Source organism: Xyrauchen texanus, chromosome 35 (genome assembly GCF_025860055.1).
Source record: "Xyrauchen texanus isolate HMW12.3.18 chromosome 35, RBS_HiC_50CHRs, whole genome shotgun sequence".
Lineage (NCBI taxonomy): Eukaryota > Metazoa > Chordata > Actinopteri > Cypriniformes > Catostomidae > Xyrauchen > Xyrauchen texanus.
Window position 1 is genome coordinate 17,627,507 of NC_068310.1, and position 17,272 is coordinate 17,644,778.

The 17,272-nt window shown below is 38.4% G+C and overlaps 1 protein-coding gene across 1 annotated transcript; it reads right to left on the bottom strand.

The window, feature by feature from the left end:
* Positions 1 to 3,176: 3,176 nt before the first annotated feature.
* Positions 3,177 to 16,841, bottom strand: LOC127628750 (NSFL1 cofactor p47-like). The gene is made up of 9 exons (XM_052105610.1): positions 16,710 to 16,841; positions 16,113 to 16,210; positions 15,943 to 16,017; positions 15,119 to 15,284; positions 14,654 to 14,749; positions 14,461 to 14,570; positions 14,049 to 14,186; positions 4,193 to 4,360; positions 3,177 to 4,016 (listed from the first exon to the last, which is right to left on the bottom strand). Exons 1-9 carry the CDS (start codon positions 16,809 to 16,811, stop codon positions 3,854 to 3,856), a joined length of 1,116 nt encoding a protein of 371 aa, XP_051961570.1. The 5' UTR covers positions 16,812 to 16,841; the 3' UTR covers positions 3,177 to 3,853.
* Between the last annotated feature and the right edge of the window lie 431 nt (positions 16,842 to 17,272).

A 17,272-nucleotide genomic window follows, 5' to 3' on the forward strand; every position in this document is an offset into this window, starting at 1 on the left:
TTTTGTGTATGATGCTACAAGCTTGTCACCCATTTTTGGGTAGTTTCTCCCATTCTTCTTTGCAGGACCTCTCAAGCTCCATCAGGTTGGATTGGGAGCGTCGGTGCACAGCCATTTTCAGATCTCTCCAGAGATGTTCAATCGGGTTCAAGTCTGGGCTCTGGCTGGGCCACTCCAGGACATTCACAAGAGTTGTCCCGTAGCCACTCCTTTGTTATCTTGGCTGTGTGCTTAGGGTCATTGTCCTGTTGGAAGATGAACCTTCACCCCAGTCTGAGGTCCAGAGCGCTCTGGAGCAGGTTTTCATCAAGGATGTCTCTGTACATTGCTGCATTCATCTTTCCCTCGATCCTGACTAGTCTCCCAGTTCCTGCCGCTGAAAAACATCCCCACAGCATGATGCTGCCACCACCATGCTTCACTGTAGGGATGGTATTGGCCAGGTGATGAGCGGTGCCAGGTTTTCTCCAGACATGATGCTTGCCATTCAGGCCAAAGAGATCAATCTTTGTTTCATCAGACCAGAGAATTTAGTTTCTCATGGTCTGAGAGTCCTTCAGGTGCCTTTTGGCAAACTCCAGGCGGGCTGTCAAGTGCCGTTTACTGAGGAGTGGCTACAGGCCTGATTGGTGGAGTGCTGCAGAGATGGTTGTTCTTCTGGAAGGTTCTCCTGTCTCTAGAGAAATGCTGGAGCTCTGTCAGAGTGAACATCAGGTTCTTGGTCATCTCCCTGACTAATGCCCTTTTCCCCCGATCACTCAGTTTGGCCAGGCGGCCAGCTCTAGGAAGAGTCCTGGTGGTTCCAAACTTCTTCCATTTACGGATGATGGTGGCCATTGTGCTCATTGGGACCTTCAATGCTACAGAAATTTCCATGATCTGTGCCTCGATACAATCCTGTCTCGGAGATCTACAGACAATTCCTTGGACTTCATGGCTCGGTTTGTGCTCCGACATGCACTGTTAACTGTGGGACCTTATATAGACAGGTGTGTGCTTTTCAAACTCATGTCCAATCAACTTAATTTCACATTGTCATTATGGGGTATTGTTTGTAGAATTGTGAGGAAAATAATGAATTTAATCAATTTTGAAATAAGACTGTAATATAACAAAATGTGGAAAAAGTGAAGCGCTGTGAATAACTTCCAAATGCACTGTATAATTCAGCAAAAGGAAATGGGCGTATCTGGAGTTGACAAAATAAATAAATATATACACACACACATACATATATCCCTCACTGCCAATTTACTGAAGCTGTTGAGAAGAATAACATGAACAGAGACTTGGAGAATCATTTACATAGTGAATACATCGCAAGTTAGTGACAGTTGCCTCACTTGGATTTTGATCAATTCTGGTGAGCTTACCTTTATTTGTTTTGCTCTTAAAACATGTTTTGTAAAAATGTTTTATCACTATTTTCAGTACATTTTTATCCATAGTTTTTTTTAACAGAAATAAACTTTTCTGAACAAAACATAAAAACAACAACAACATGTACCACAGCAAACTCTGTGGCATTATGAATAATGTTTATTACGAAAAATGTTTATTACCCCCTGTTTAAAGACAGAATTGTGCAGCTTATAATTTAAAGCACTTACATTAATTCTTCTATTAAAACTTGTGCATAATTCAAGCTAAAAAAAAATTTGTTATTGATGTTTTAGGGTTTATGTAATATTATGTAATAAAATTTTAATATTGGAAATAACTTTACACAAAAAAGTTAGTGATTTTATTACACTAAAATCATGTTAACACACATTTTGTTAACATCTTGTGGCTATACTTCTGAAATAGTGAGTATTTTAGCATTTACTGATTAGCCCTATTCACCTCTATTGTAAGTGCAATACAATAACAATACTGCAGTGCAATACTGTAACCCATATCGCTTTTAAAATTTTTTTTATTTAAGGTGTGACCAGTCAAAATACAATTTTGTGTTTATCACATAGTGCCACAAAATTATGTTAACTGAGCTTAATTTGGATTGAACCTGGTATATTTTTTTATGTCTGAGAATTATTGAAGACTTTTGGAAAACACAGAATATGACTTTTAATAAGGCCGTTCTTCACCACTGCCTGTCTTACGAAAGAAAAGTCTAAACGAGTCCCTTGATTTCTCAGCTCTGGACTTGATCCAGAGTTATTTTCGTCGCTTGGCTTTGGATAAAACAGACTTGTTAAACCTCATATGCCCAATACAGAAAACCTGAGAATCTTACAATTATGCAGTTATATTTTTAACTGTCCAGTAAACTTTAAACAAGGAATTTGAAAGAAATAGTATTATAATTTAGGTAAATAGTTACAATAATAATAATTATTATTAAGAAAATCATTTAAAATAATCAATTCAAAATTTTAAATAATTAAAAATATGTAATATCCTTAATTGTTTTGTACAAAAATCTCAAAGTTTTAGATGTTGTCTCATGAGCTGACAGGTGCTGTCCATCACCATGGCATCCCTTCTAATGTTTGTCACTCTGCTCCATCACACTGACAGTTCTCTTCATTGATACCATGGAGATCAGTTTATGACACCTAGACCCTCTGTGTTTAAAACAAATAATCCATATCATTATGTGATTTACTGATTCAAGTTAGTGTGCATATTTCTGAAATCCCTGATAAAATTGTCCCCATACTTCTATCTGACTCTGAATAAATGCATTCTTCTCTTTCAGTCCTGGTGGGTTTGGGATGGCACAGAGAACTCAGACCTGTGGTACAACTGTCGATTTCACAATGAAACAGGTGCATGGTTCTGTTCAACATTCGATTTTGAGCACTTAAACAGTTCCTTTTTGCCTCATGCTTTGAATTTGGCAACCTAATGCACAATCAATTTTCTTTATGCACCATTAGTCAGTGCATCAATAATGAGTGGCTTCCAGCGGTCCAGTTTCTGATGGTCTTATCTGTGGCCTTCTCTTCCATTTAATTCCTGATATTCCTAGAGCAACTCTTCACCATGTCTAAAGGAGGACTCTTTTACCTAGCTGGTGTCTGCCAGGTGTTTGCTGGTAAATCAGACTAAACATTTCTCTTCACTCAGAGTGCTTCAGTAACTCTTCAGCTTGACTGTTTCAAAAGTTTGCTATATTTTATAGGGGGTTTTATAGTCAATTGCTGCATCGAATAAAAGATAGCCAGTGATGTTAACCAGCAACAGCTTCCAAAACTGAAGTTGGTTGTTAACCAACCAACTAATAACTTTATTGTATATAATTACTGTATAATCAGGCAAACATAATAAAAAAATTATAATATCATGTAAAAAAAAAAAATGAAAAAGAAAATCAAGTTTAAACATTTTTGTTGTAGACAATTGAGGTTATTCTTGATCTTTGAGGTCAGTGTCTCTGCAAGGGGATAAAATCTAAGGCTACTTTTGTTTTGATGAGACAGTTCTGAGAAATGTTGAGAGGGAATAGACAGAGGAAAGACACAAGGAGACCAAAAAACTGAACACGAAACAGCAGATAGCTGCAAGATAAACACAGAGGTAAAAGAATGTCAAAACTCTTCAGAAAGCTCTTTATTTCAATCTGAATATGATCATCAGTTATCCTAAAATAGTAAAAAATTTTAGATCTCCACTTCGTTCCTCTCTCTTCATACCCTTAAACTTTATCGCAGTGTGATTGCTTCCCTCTCATCTCCATTATATTCAACCAGAAGTACCCAGTGCCCACGAAACTGCCACAGAGTAATAACACATCACTAAAGAAAACAAAATTAATTCGAAGTCTTTTTAGTCCTGGTGTCTCTAACTCAGAGGCAAGGAAAACTCAAGAGTGCTTTTACAGAGCCAGGCCACTAGATGACACTTGTCACTTTAGCTGCTGCACAATGACTGCATTCAGCAGGTTGGCATCCTTCAACGTCTGACTCTCATCCATCAGCTCTTTGTTGGGAAAGGTCGTCATGAGAACAAACTCTGCTGCAGCTAAAGCTGGGCGAGCACTTGCCACAAACTGACGCACATCTGACACCCTGTGAAAGAGAGGGAACAAGTCAGTCATGTAGGCATAGCCTGACCCATTTAGATCTTTGTTTGTACATTTCTAGGTGTGTCTCATAGAATTAAAAGGACACATTGGTGGGTAGGTCTGTGGCTAGTGTAGGTATTTCACTGTTTTCAACTGAACTTTGTTAGTGAAATTGTTTACCTGTGGGTGTGGTTGAACTTCTGCACCAGTCGGGCTCCATCGGCCAATCTGATCTGGATACTGGTGACAGGTTGAGAGCTATCCACACTGATGGAAGCACTAGCCTGAGCTTCACTGGCAGCCTGGTCCTGCGGGGTTCTTTGGAGTGACACCAACTCTGGCGTTGCACTGAGGGTGGGGAGAGTAAGTTAACTTGTCACAGCCAAATTACCTCTGCTCACATTCAGAAGTGTGATGTGAAGCATATAAAAATTGAAGAGAAATAGTAAGAGCAATTCTAAAACGGGGATCATGAAAGTTTGGACCCCATTTACTTGCATTGTATGAATACATTCATATAATTATCAAAATAACTTCCGCCGAGAACCAAAAAAAAAAGCCTTATTGTGGATTTTCATCGTTTTATCGCCCAGCCCTATTTTAAACCAGTGATGTCAATGTTAAATATTGCTCCTTTAAGTTGAATGGGTTCCAAAAAATAAATGAGTGATTAAAAGTGAGCTGATATCTTACATTTTATTTTCAATACAATTTACGTCATATAACATAAGAAAAAACACAATATATATAAACTGAATCAACATTTAACCCCCACTATTACCCTCTCTCCCTCTCCAGTTACCAACATAACCCTGACCCCCAAGAACACCCATGTGGTCATAAATACGAATACACACACACACACAAAATTATAATATATAATTAAAACTAAACTTCTCTCTCCAAAGCCCCTCCCCAAGAGTCCCCCAAAAACACTTAATAATTGCCCCATTTTCTATCAAACAAATCCTGAACACCCAGCATTCTGCTCGACACCTAGAAAGCGGTCACCCTCCCCATCTCCGCACACTACTCTGGAAACGAGGGAGCTCATCTGACTTCCATCCCCTTAAAATAATCTGCCTGCCAATCATAATACTGGTCAGAAACCAATTTGTATGTGTTTATCCCCCAAATGTATGACCGCCCCATCGATGTAGTGTATTATTAGCAGGGAATAATACACTGATGCCTCATGACCTTTTCCAAAAGCAGTAATCACCTCTCCCAGAGTATCTGCCGCTTTGGGGGGGGGGGGTGCTACTCCCAAAAACAATACAGATCTGGTGGCGCAGCAGTAAATACCTATAGAACTGAGATCTGGGAATCCCAAAATGTTGAACCAAATTTTCAAAAATCTCACCACTCCACTCTCATATAGGTCACAGAGTGTAGTAACCCCCCTCACAATCCACTCTGACTAGCAGAAAGGGGACTTAATGATACATAATGTAGGGTTCAGCCATATGCTTGAGGCAACATTTAAATAAAATTCTGAATTAAACACTCTGGACACTTTTGTCCATACATTTTTGAGTGCAAATGCAAGATAACGGGGTGTAACTTAACTTCTCCGATTAGTTTGAAAGGCTTTGCAATGGCGAAATAGGGGCAATAACTACCTGTTCAATACAAAACCAGGGAGGGGGCTCTCAGGTGGAAGTGACCAATGGGCAAAATGTCTGAGACCGAATGCATAATAATTAAAAAACTTAATGATATATAAAATACCCTCCTTTGTTAATCGGCCCATGTAACTTATTAAAATGTAATCTAGGATGCTTACCATTCCAAATAAAAGGACTTCGCTATGCTATCAAATTGCTTGAAATAAGAGAGGATGACATCTACTGGGAGAGATTGTAGCAGGTTGTTCAATTTGGAATACAATTCATTTTAATAACGTTAACCTTACCAATCATAGATAAATGTAATGATGCCCACATCACTCTAAAACCTTTTTATTAAGGGGTCAAAATTAACTAACTAAATCAGACAAAGTTGCTGGGAATAAAATGCCTGGAAGGTGCCCGGTTGGAAAGCAGTTACTGGGCTATACGTTGTCAGAGCCAAAGCATTGGATTTAGACCAATTGACTCTGTACCCTGAGAACTTAGAAAATGAATGAATAATTCTGTGGAGGCAAGGCATAGATCTAATGGGGTGGGGGGGTATATAATAAAATATAATCTGCATAAAGCAAAAGCTTATTTGCCATACCACCCGGCACCACCCCTGGAAAATCATCTTTCCTTCTTATTGCGGCTGATAATGGTTTCAGGGCAAGGCAGAACAGTAATGGGGAAAGACAACCCTGCAAGGTGCCCCTATCCAGAGTAAAATAATCTGAAATTAATCCATTTGTTTGTATCGCGCTAACGGGTGTCTATAAAGTATTAATCCATCCAATAAAAGTATTCCCGAACCCGTATATTTCCAAAATCTTAAAAAATAATCCCATTCTACCATATCATATGCTTTTTCGGAATCAAGGTAGATGGCAGCGACCTGAGTCTGATCATTCACCACTGACCACATATTATTGATGAAATGCCTAATGTTATCAGAAAAGCCCACCTGATCTATATGCAGAAGAGATGTCATAACTACTTAATCAGTTAGTCAGAATATTTGAAAATATTTTTACATCTAGCTGGATCAGGGAAATTGGACGGTCACTCTTATACTCACTTAGATTTTTGTCCTTTTTAAGAATCAGACTGATCCGGGCTTGTGTCATGGTTGGTGGAATCTTTCCATTCTTTAATGATTCTGTATAAACTTCTAACAAAAGTGGAGCCAGTTCTGTAGCATAAGATCTAAAAAATTCAGCAGCAAAGCCATCTGGCCATGGAGTCTTGCCTACAGGCAAGGTCTTAAATACCATGCCAAGCTCCTCCAAAATTTTCTCAGAATCAAGAGAATTGTTTTGCTCAGTCGTCAGTTTAGGAAGTTCTAATGGTTCCACAAAGTTTCTAATATCTTCATCAGTAGTCGAAGATGTCAAGATAGAATTCTTTAAAAGCATTATTAATATCAAAAGACAAGGTAAAAATGTCACCACCAACAGATTTCACTGAGGGAATGGTAGAAAAAGACTCTCTCTGCTTTATATATCAGCCAAAAGCTTCCCTGCTTTGTCCCACTGCTCAAAGTATGACTGTCTTCCCCTGAATAGCCAAAACTCCACCTTCTGCGAAAAAATTTATTATATCTGCATTTCAATCGGGTCAATTCTCTGAGCCCATCAGACGACATTCAGCGCTTCAGCTCTGCACTTTTAATATTCCCTTCCAACTGGGCGACATGATAGCCAAGTGGTATAGTGGTATAGGGCGCATACCACATAGGTGCAAATGCCATGAGCAGCGAGTCCCCATTATGATTCCTGGCTGGCTGGACCATTTGCTGCATGTCATTCCCTACTCTCTTTCCCCACGTTTCCTGTCTCTCTCAACTTTCACTGTCAAATAAAAGGCATAAAATGGCCAAAATAATTATAATAATTACAAAAAAAAAATATTCCCTTCCAACTCCATGAGTTCTCATGCTTTGGATTATTTGATAAATGAGGTATACTGTATTATATGACCTCTAAGAACCACCTTAAATGCCTCCCAAGCCATGACCACAGAGGATACTGAGGACCTGTTGGTCTCCATATAAACATTGTTTTCAGCCTTTAACATTTGTTGGAATTCAGGATTTTGCAAAAGGGATACATTAAAAGCGCCAACTATATGATTTCTTTTTCTCCATATGTGGCAACATCTCTAAACTCACCAGGAACTGATCTGAGACTAAGTTGTTTCCAATTGAGCAATCAACAACAGATGAAAATATAGCTGCAAGAAGCAATCAATGGGCCCAAACACAGGCGGCTTTAGTAAAACAATGCAATTTTTTGAAGTGATTTGTGTAAATGTAAATGGAATTGATCAAAGACTGTTGTAAGGGCCACACTTTCTGCTGCCAGTTGGTGGCACTATGACCGTGACCCACAGTACGGATCAATTTTTATGTAAATCACACGATGCAAGCAGAAGATATGAAACAATTCTTTCTTCCTATTTAAATTTTTTTTTTTTTTTATCACATCACCATGGAGACACCGTTTGAGACATCAAAAATCCGTTCGCAATTCAGCATCTTCAATGTTTTGGCTTGATGTTGCTTAAGTTTGGTGCCAGTCAGATTAATTTCCTATGAGGAGTATTGCAAATTCCAGAGCATGCCATTTTCATACAATCCAAAATGGCTGACTTCCTGTTGGGCAGAGCTAATATCTGTGGTTTGAAATTTGTCTGACTTGATAAGATCTACATACAGTATGTACAAAGTTTCGTGACTGTAGCTGAAACGGGATGTACTACAGAGTCCCCTGAACATGGCCATTTTCTATTTGGCACTACAGAGCCCCCTCTACACACCCATGAATGAACATTTGCCCAGCCCTAATGGCCAACGATTCTGATGTGTGTGCAAAAGATCATACAAATTCAAGCATGCCAAGTACCTCAAAAACATATGACTATAAATAAAAAGGAATAATAGTGTTTAATGCGTTGCCATGGCAACAGTAGATAAGATACCAAAAATCCCTTCTAAATTTTAAATCTGTACTGTCTTGACATTATTATAAACAAATTTGGAAGCAGTTCAGATAAAAATAAGTGTGCTATTCCAAAGTCTGTAAAACATTCCACACTTCCTGCTGCCAGTTGCTGGCGCTATGATCGTGCCCCACAATAGTCATATCCATGTGATCAGCCCCCAATACAAACATAAATTTAAATTTTTATCTAAATCGCACAATGCACGCTGAAGATATGTGCACTTCTTCTTTTTCATTTTTCAGCCTTTCTTGGGCCCTAATGAGGGACTTGGATAATACAAAAATATTCTAGAATAAATCTTAAGGACTGATGAAAAGTATGTATAGTCCCTATCAGATGGTTCAAAAGTCTTCAAATATCTGTAAGACCAAGATTTTTACACATCCTGTGAAGCATCAATGTTGCTCTAGGGGACTTGCACACTTTTGCTTCACTAGGATCATGGATTGAGTCCATCAATAAAGTCTCCTCCCAATAATATCATGAGGGGTGCCAGCGGCTTGCAACATCCCTTGAAGATCTATAAAAAAAGCTCTGATCAGCAGCATTAGGTGCGTAGATATTAGCCAAAATCAACCTTTGCCCCTGAATTTCTGCTAAAACAACTCTTCCTAATTTATCTTTACTCTGTTTGAGACATTTGAATTGTAGATGTTTACTTATTAGTGTAATGACTCTTACTTGAGCCAGCACTAAAGAAAACATGACCACCCCATATCTTCCCAAATTTATTCAGCTTCCTGCGGGGAAAGATGTGTTTCTTGAAGAAACACTATATCATATTTCTTACATTTAAGAAAATAAATAACCTTCATTCTTTTTATGGGGTGCCCCAACCCATTCACATTCCATGTGGAGAGAGACAATCCACTCATATTAACATTTGACATTGACATATTAGAAAAAATTGATTGTGTCAAAAAAACTATTATAAAGACCACATTCCAACATTAGTGAAAAATAAAAATCAAACCCAAAACTTCCCCCTGAACCAAACAAACAGAAACATTTACGCACTATCCTCACGCATGACAGTGCCAACTGCGTCAATCCCTCTAAACAGTCCATGTATGCCTACAAGAGCCCCCGCGACAACTTAGCCATCGGATTGCTCAAGTGCGGTGTTTCTATACAAATTTGAGACATAATTACAAACTCCAGCCAATAGGTGGGAAGAACGTGTAGATTTGTCCACATAACTGTCTTGAAGGTGTGTTCCTCCACAAAACAACCTTCAGCCACTAGTGGAACCAGCACAAAAAAAAAAAAAGATCAGTTCAGTTTCCTCGGGCAGTCAAACATATGTTCAGTGAGCCGGCCCATTCGACTGTTAAATAAGTGCAACAATTGACCCAATAAGTGCAACAAATGACCCAATCACTTCAATGTCCTCACTCTAACCAATAGGAGGCATAAGCACAAAGAACGTGCAGATTCATCCACAACACTATCCCAAAGGAGTGTAACTACACAAAACAAAATCAGCTGCTAGGCTGAACCAGCATAAAAAGAAACAAAAAAGGCACACAGTTTCCTTGGATGGTCAAGTGAATGTTCAGTGAGTCAGGCCACCTCGGGTGCAACGAAAGTATCACACAATGACTTTCTCCATTGACACTGCTTGTTGGAAACATGTAAACACTTTGTAAGTCTGGGAAAAGAAAAGATCTTCCAAGAAAGCCTTCATTTAAAGCCAGAATTTTTCAGGGCCTGTCTCACTCAAGCAGACTGAGAAAGAGCCCGTCCAGAAATTCCATCACGTTCCGAACCTCTGCTCACTCAGGAATTCCAAAAATTCTGACATTATTCTGCCAGTTACGATTCTCCATATCTTTCAACTTTTCCCAAATGAGCTCAAAGTCTGCCTTGGTCACTAGCAGATTAGCAGCTAATTAACTCTCAGATGACTCCAGATAATCGATCCATTTCTCAACATCTGCCACTCTTCTAACCATCTCAGTGAATTCAGTCTCCATGCCAGTGATCGATCGACATATTACAGCAAGCTACTATAAGTCAGCAATGACCTTCATCAACATTGCCGACACGCTCATAATTGTTGCTGAATCACCTCACCGGCCAAATCAACTCCAGGGCTTGCGGCCTGCTGCTTGAGGGCTTCAGCTTGAGCACGTAAGTGTTTTTAATGTCTCCAGAGGCCGAGGATTTTTTATTATTTTACATTTTGTCTTCCTAGAACAGTTAAGAATCAGATGTAACACAAAATGTATTAAAACTAGCAATGTGCTTAGAGCTCACTGTTCACATGTCCGAACCTCTCATGGAGACACACGACTCTCCTCTTAAATAATAAAAAAAAAGGTCTAGATACAAGTTCTAGAAAACAATTTGCAAAGAAAACTGTTTTCTTTTCTACTGAAGACTTTATTAAGACTGGAATTACTGTTAATTTTGCTGCCACATTATCCAGTAGACTAGTTAACAATAAAAGTTTTTCTTAATAAGCTATATATTTATATTTAAATAATATATAGTTAGAGGTTTGTGTTTCTTTAACCCAATTAGTTTCACACAATGAGGTCAAGATATTCTAATCTACAAAAAAACAACACTGGCATTGGATAAGGATGTGCAAAATAGCCGACTAGTCGGTTGAGGCCGACTAGTAATTTTTTAAACAATAAATGTTTTTACTTTTAATATTAATATTTAAGACTGTCAATTGCTGGGGGGAAATACTACTCAAACATGCTTAGCCAACCCACAGAGCTGGAGATATATGACAAAAATCACTGCATGGACCTGGAATAAAAGCTTCTCCAATGGTGGAAGATGAATGACAGTCAATATTGTGTAGGTCCCCATCGTGCCGTCAAAATAGCCGAATTTTGGATTGGAGATGCTATTTTTCTCACCACAATTGCACAGAGCGGTTATCTGAGTTACCGTAGGCTTTGTCAGTTCAAACCAGTATGGCCATTCTCTTGATCTCTCTCATCAACAAGGTATTTCTGTTCACAGAACTGCCGCTCACTGGATGTTTTTTGTTTTTGGCATCATTGGAGTAAATTCTAGAGACGGTTGTGAAAATCCCAGGAAATCAGCAGTTACAAAAATACTCAAACCAGCCCATCTGGCACCAACAATCATCCATGCGCTTATCTAATTTTTAGCAGCAGTGCAGCGCATAAAGCAATGCAGACACGGGTCAGAAGCTTCAGTTAATGTTCACATCAACCATCAGAATGGGAAACAAAAATGTGATCTCAGTGATTTGGACCGTGGCATGATTATTTGTAATTTATGTCAATAATGTGTGTGTAAAGGTTTATTTAAATATGCATTAAAGTTCTTCCTGTTTCCTTGTGCGGCTGTAATCTATAACGAGCATCAATAATGCGCTTTGATTAATGGCATTAAGATTCCGTTATAGTAACAATTTGATACATGATTAATCATTTACGCCGACATCACCCAGTGAAAGAGCCGCAGGTGAGCCGAACCTGCACACACTCACTTCCATTTTTAAGCATACATTAAGTGCTAATTCGGACAAATATCAAACAAAGTGTTTTGGGTGTTCATATGGGATTTCCACAAATGTTTAAATTACTCAAGCAGCATTATCACAACATCCCTTCTTGTATGCATTCTAATAGCAAGGTTATTCCTTTTATAGTGATGTACAGCTTCTGAATATTAAATATGTTGAGATGAGTTTGAAGTGCACTTTATGTTGATTCATGTAGCCTATTAGTGCAGGTATTAAAGCTAAAAATTTTATTTATTAATTAGACAAAAATGTTTGTTTGTTTGTGTTAAGGACCCTGACAAAATTAACCATATTTACTCTAGTAATATTGTAGTAACCATGACTGCTGTCACCATGGTTTTCTGAGCAGAAATCATGGTTTTGATACAATTAACCATGGTTTTATAACAGTAATACTGTCGTTTCTATATAGTAACCATGAGTTTATTCTATATTTTAACCATGACAGTAAGCATGTTTATATTGTGGTTACTATGATTTTCCTACAAGTGTCATGGTTAAACTTTGGTTACTGTTGTAAAACAATGATTGTTATTTAATGGCAAACCTGTTGAAGTGTGTACCAAATAGATTATTCTTTGGATTTGCCAGTAATATTTGTTTTTTGAACAAAGCAAAAACAGTGACCCTTAAACCGTGATACAAACAGAACCGTGAAAAATTTGAACCATTACACCCCTAATGCTTAGCATGTATAGCCTTTATTAATAAATGCATCTGATTGGTGTCTTGTTGAAAAAACTCCAGAATATTTAAACAGGGCTTTATTGACCGACTAGTCAAGTAACCGTCGAAATAACCCACCAACTAGTCAATTTTGAAATTGTTTTTTTTGCACATCTCTAGTATCGGAAGATACTGAGATTTCAGATATTGGAAAAGAAAGTGGTATTGGTGCATCCCTAAATTCCAACCTTACTTTCTAAAGTGAATATAATTTGTGCTGAAGGGTACTGGTACCTCTGAACTTGAGCAAAAAAGCAGATATCAAATTACAAAGCTGATGAGGCAGTTGATTGGTAAATCTGGTCAATAAGTCTTCCAAGAAGCCACAGTTGCACTGTTTAAAAGAACAGTTTACCCAAAAATGAAAATATAACTCCTTTTTCACTATATAACTTGACATCATCAGCAGTCTCTAGGCACGATTATTCTTTCAACTTCTATTACACTTCCTAGTGCTTCAGATGGTGTTAAGATGTGTAATCAAGCTTGAAATCATGATCATCAAGGAGACTGCTGATGTCAGCATTTAAAGTAAAAAATAAGTTATGTTTTGGTCTGTTCTCACACAAAACAGATTAGCTCGCTTCTGAAATTATGGTTTAAACCACCGAAGTCATCTGGATTACTTTTATGATGCCTTTATGTGCTTGTTGGAGCTTGAACGTTCTTTGTATGGATAAACAGACATGTAAATATGGTACTTAAATATTGATCATTTTTGCACCAAAAGTGGTCGTTTCTCTTTAAAATACATTAATTTAAAAGCTGGAGTTGTTTGGATGATGTTTACGCTGACTAGCTGTTCTTTTTGGAGCTTCAAATGTCTGAACACCATCCACTTACATTATAAGGGCCTACTAAGTGGAGATATTTTTTTCTTCAAAAATGTTTTGGTGAAGAAAGAAAGTCAAACACACCTAGGATACCATGAGGTTGAGTAAACGATGAAATAATTTTTGGGCAAACTATACCTTTAACACTTCCTCAGCTGAAGTCCTTAATCAGATTTTTGAATACACATTTTGACACGTATACTTGGATAGCAGATAAACATGGTAGCACGACTATGCAAAAACCTGCTATAGCTTGATTATAATTGTGCATGTATTGAGTGTGTTAACAATAGAAATGGCTGTCCTCAATAGATGAATGGAAATTAATGAAGAAACAGCTTTCCAACCTGCCGAGTTTCTGTCCTTCTCCAGCAAAAGCTTTGAATGCAGGTTTGGCTTTGGAGAAGTCTTCATCCCGATGGTCTTCCATGTCCAGGTTTACCTGACCACCCCGGGAACGCTGTCTCAATTCCAGAGGAATCTCCCTGATAGATTCAGATAAAGGAAGTAAGAGGAATTTGTATATAATAAAAAAAAAACAAAAAAAAAAAAAAACAATGTCTTCATTTTACCCCGACAATATTTGTGGTTAAATTTGAAACCAATATGAAGGGGAACAACAACAAGAGGGGGAAACTACAACTTCTGTTAATCAACTAAACTTCTGTTAACTGCTGAGCAGACAGTTATCGACAAATCCTGATAATCTCATAATGGCCAAATATCAGCAGTTAATCAAAGAATGGTTGTAAAGCTCACCCTCTGCGGATAGCCTCCAGGAAGAGGGCATTTCCAGGATCACTGTAGTTCCTAAGCTCCCCATCATCAAGGCTAAAGCCAGTCTTCCAGAGTTTCAGCACCACAACGACCTATTAGCACAGCAGCAATTACTTCATAATCATATTCCCAAAATCTCTATGTAGGAATAAATTAAACAGGCTATTTGACTCACATCTTGCGAACTACTGGACTTCCTCCTCTCTCCAGTTACATAAGTCGATGACTCCTCTGGTGCTGCACCCAACCGATAGCCACCCCCACCAAAAGGCTGCAGCATAAGTGGACAGAGAAAGAAAAAGTGAGTAAAGACAGATAAAGACATTGAATTGTTGGGTACATGACCACCAAATAAACCTCCTAAATCACATGAGATATGTTTAATAAGCTTCACAAACATTTACATTTATGTATTTGGCAGACGCTTTTATCCAAAGCGACTTACAGTGCACTTATTACAGGGACAATCCCCCCAGAACAACATGGAGTTAAGGGCCTTGCTCAAGGGCACAATGGTGGTGGCCCTGGGGTTCGAACCAGCGACCTTCTGATTAATAGCCCTGTGCTTTAGCCACTACGCTACCACCACTCCATACATTTAATGTCAGGTACACAATTTATCTGTGGATAAATAAACTACCTTGGACTTGCTGGATTCTCCCAGTCCTTTTCCTGCTCTGTCAACAGGGACTGCTCCATGCTCCTTAGCACCTTTGAACAAGTCCTCAACCAGCTCATTTGAGCTTTTCTTTTTGGGAGGACCAACAATCTGCTGCCCACTGTGTTCCGACCCACCAGCAAAGAACCTGTAAGAAGAGAAATCTGATGCTACTTCTGTATCAATAGCTGGGCTTCCATCCACGTATTCTTATTTGGGACATTACATGAAAACAGCTGATCGAAACATCAAGATGCAAATACAATTTCCAAAATGTGCAATAAAAAAACGTATATGCTCACTTGAGGTGGATAAAAAAAATTCTATAAGAAGTGCATTGATTAGAAATACAAGTTGCACATCAAAAACTTAATGTGACTGAATAACTCGTTCATCTGAAATGTTGCTCTGGTCATCCTGAAATAACAGTGTCCTGAAAATGCCTGCATTGAGTTGGCAGAGTAAATGAGTTGAATATAAAAAAAAAACTATGAATTAATAAAAGAGTCACAGTGGCTACAATACATCCGGAAGTGACGATTTAGTTCTTTTGAACACATGGGATGGAAACGTGGCTTTATTCACACATTGTTTTTGGGATAATTTTTGAATAAATTTAATTTGCAACTTGGATGGAAACTTGGCACCTGACTCCAGGAATCCACACTAGTAAAACTGCTCCTTATTATAAAGCAAGAGCAGACTAATGTTCACATTTGGATAGTGTGCACAGTTAATAATAAACAGTTTTTCCCCCATTATCTAGTCATTGTACATGAACACAGTGATCGCTACAACATACTGACCTCTGCCCTTCCTCATCACCACTCTCATCTTCATCCTCATGCATCAGATCTCTAAAGGATGTCACTCTGTGTTCACTGAAATCAAAGAACATTAAAGCACAATGTTATGACTTGAACCATAACAGTTATTGTATAACACATCATTGTGGGTTGAAGAAGCCTTGTATTACCTTGGCCCTGTGGATCGAGACACAGAGCTGGGCTCTGGCTGAGGGATGGCGGCAATATCATCATCTCCTCCATCCTCAAAGAAATTGGCTAGAGCAAGCTAAAAACAGTGCAGACAACTGTCACATCATTTCATAGACACACACGGCATGTGTATAAAACAGGAAAACACACCACGCACATTTTGTCTTCACTATTTAAAAATCATAACTTTAAAATATTAGGTTGATTATACTCAGGCCTCAAAAAATTGAGCTACAGTAAGAAAATGAACTAAACCACGGATTCGGCAAGCTAAACCTGTTAACTTGTGATGGCTGAATTTCTATGTAAAAATATGCCGCCACAGGTTAAGAGCCTCTACTTGCAATGCGATGTTGACTAAAAACAGATTCTGCCGTTCGGACATGTCAAGACAGTCTGATTAACCAGATGAACAGGCTCAAGATTAACCTGAAGAGTGACTTGCACATTTTGTTAGCCGGTTACACAGTAAACTTTGCGCCACTAGAGGCTGAAAGTCTGTTGAATTCTCAGCAGCAGTGTTGGTACTTAATAGTAGATTATTGTATATATGAAGTGTTTCATAACATGTTTACCTGTAGATCCCAGCCGGCTGACTCTAGGAAGAAACGGGCCCTTTCTTCATCAACATCTGTAACAGCGACAAACCCCCTCACCTCTTCCTCCCGTTCCGCCATCTTGATGTGTCACTCTCAGGAACGATCCGATAGGAAACGTGTGACACGAACGTTTTGTTCCGCCACGTTGGAAACCAGCACAGAGCATAAAGTGGAGTGTTATTATTATTTTCTATTTCGAATGGCATCTCCACTAGTTGTTTTCTTTTTATATTAGCAATACAAATTTTAAGTCACACAAAAATAACAAATACTTATAAAAATATTGATTAAAGCATATTGATCTATAAAGTTGATATTTGAGTTCCTAATTATGTAGTGCAGATTTGACTGTCTTTAGCACATAAAGTGCGAAAGAAAGGTGTACTTTTACTTTTTACTTTTAACACTGTAGGGAATCAACCATGGGCGAAAGACCTGAATGTGTTTTACTGTAGATTTGAAAAGCCTAGTCACACCACATGTCCGCTCTGACCTTCACAGAACACATTTACACCTCCTGCCACCACCCTCCTCCCCTC

Excerpts from the sequence above, each read along its gene's own strand:
- LOC127628750 (XM_052105610.1), bottom strand. The coding sequence starts at position 16,811 with ATGGCGGAACGGGAGGAAGAGGTGAGGGGGTTTGTCGCTGTTACAGAT. Across the intron at positions 16,211-16,709 it reads CAGCCGGCTGGGATCTACAG|CTTGCTCTAGCCAATTTCTT; the intron begins GTAAACATGTTA and ends CACTGTTTTTAG. Across the intron at positions 14,571-14,653 it reads AGTCCAGTAGTTCGCAAGAT|GTCGTTGTGGTGCTGAAACT; the intron begins GTGAGTCAAATA and ends CTGTGCTAATAG.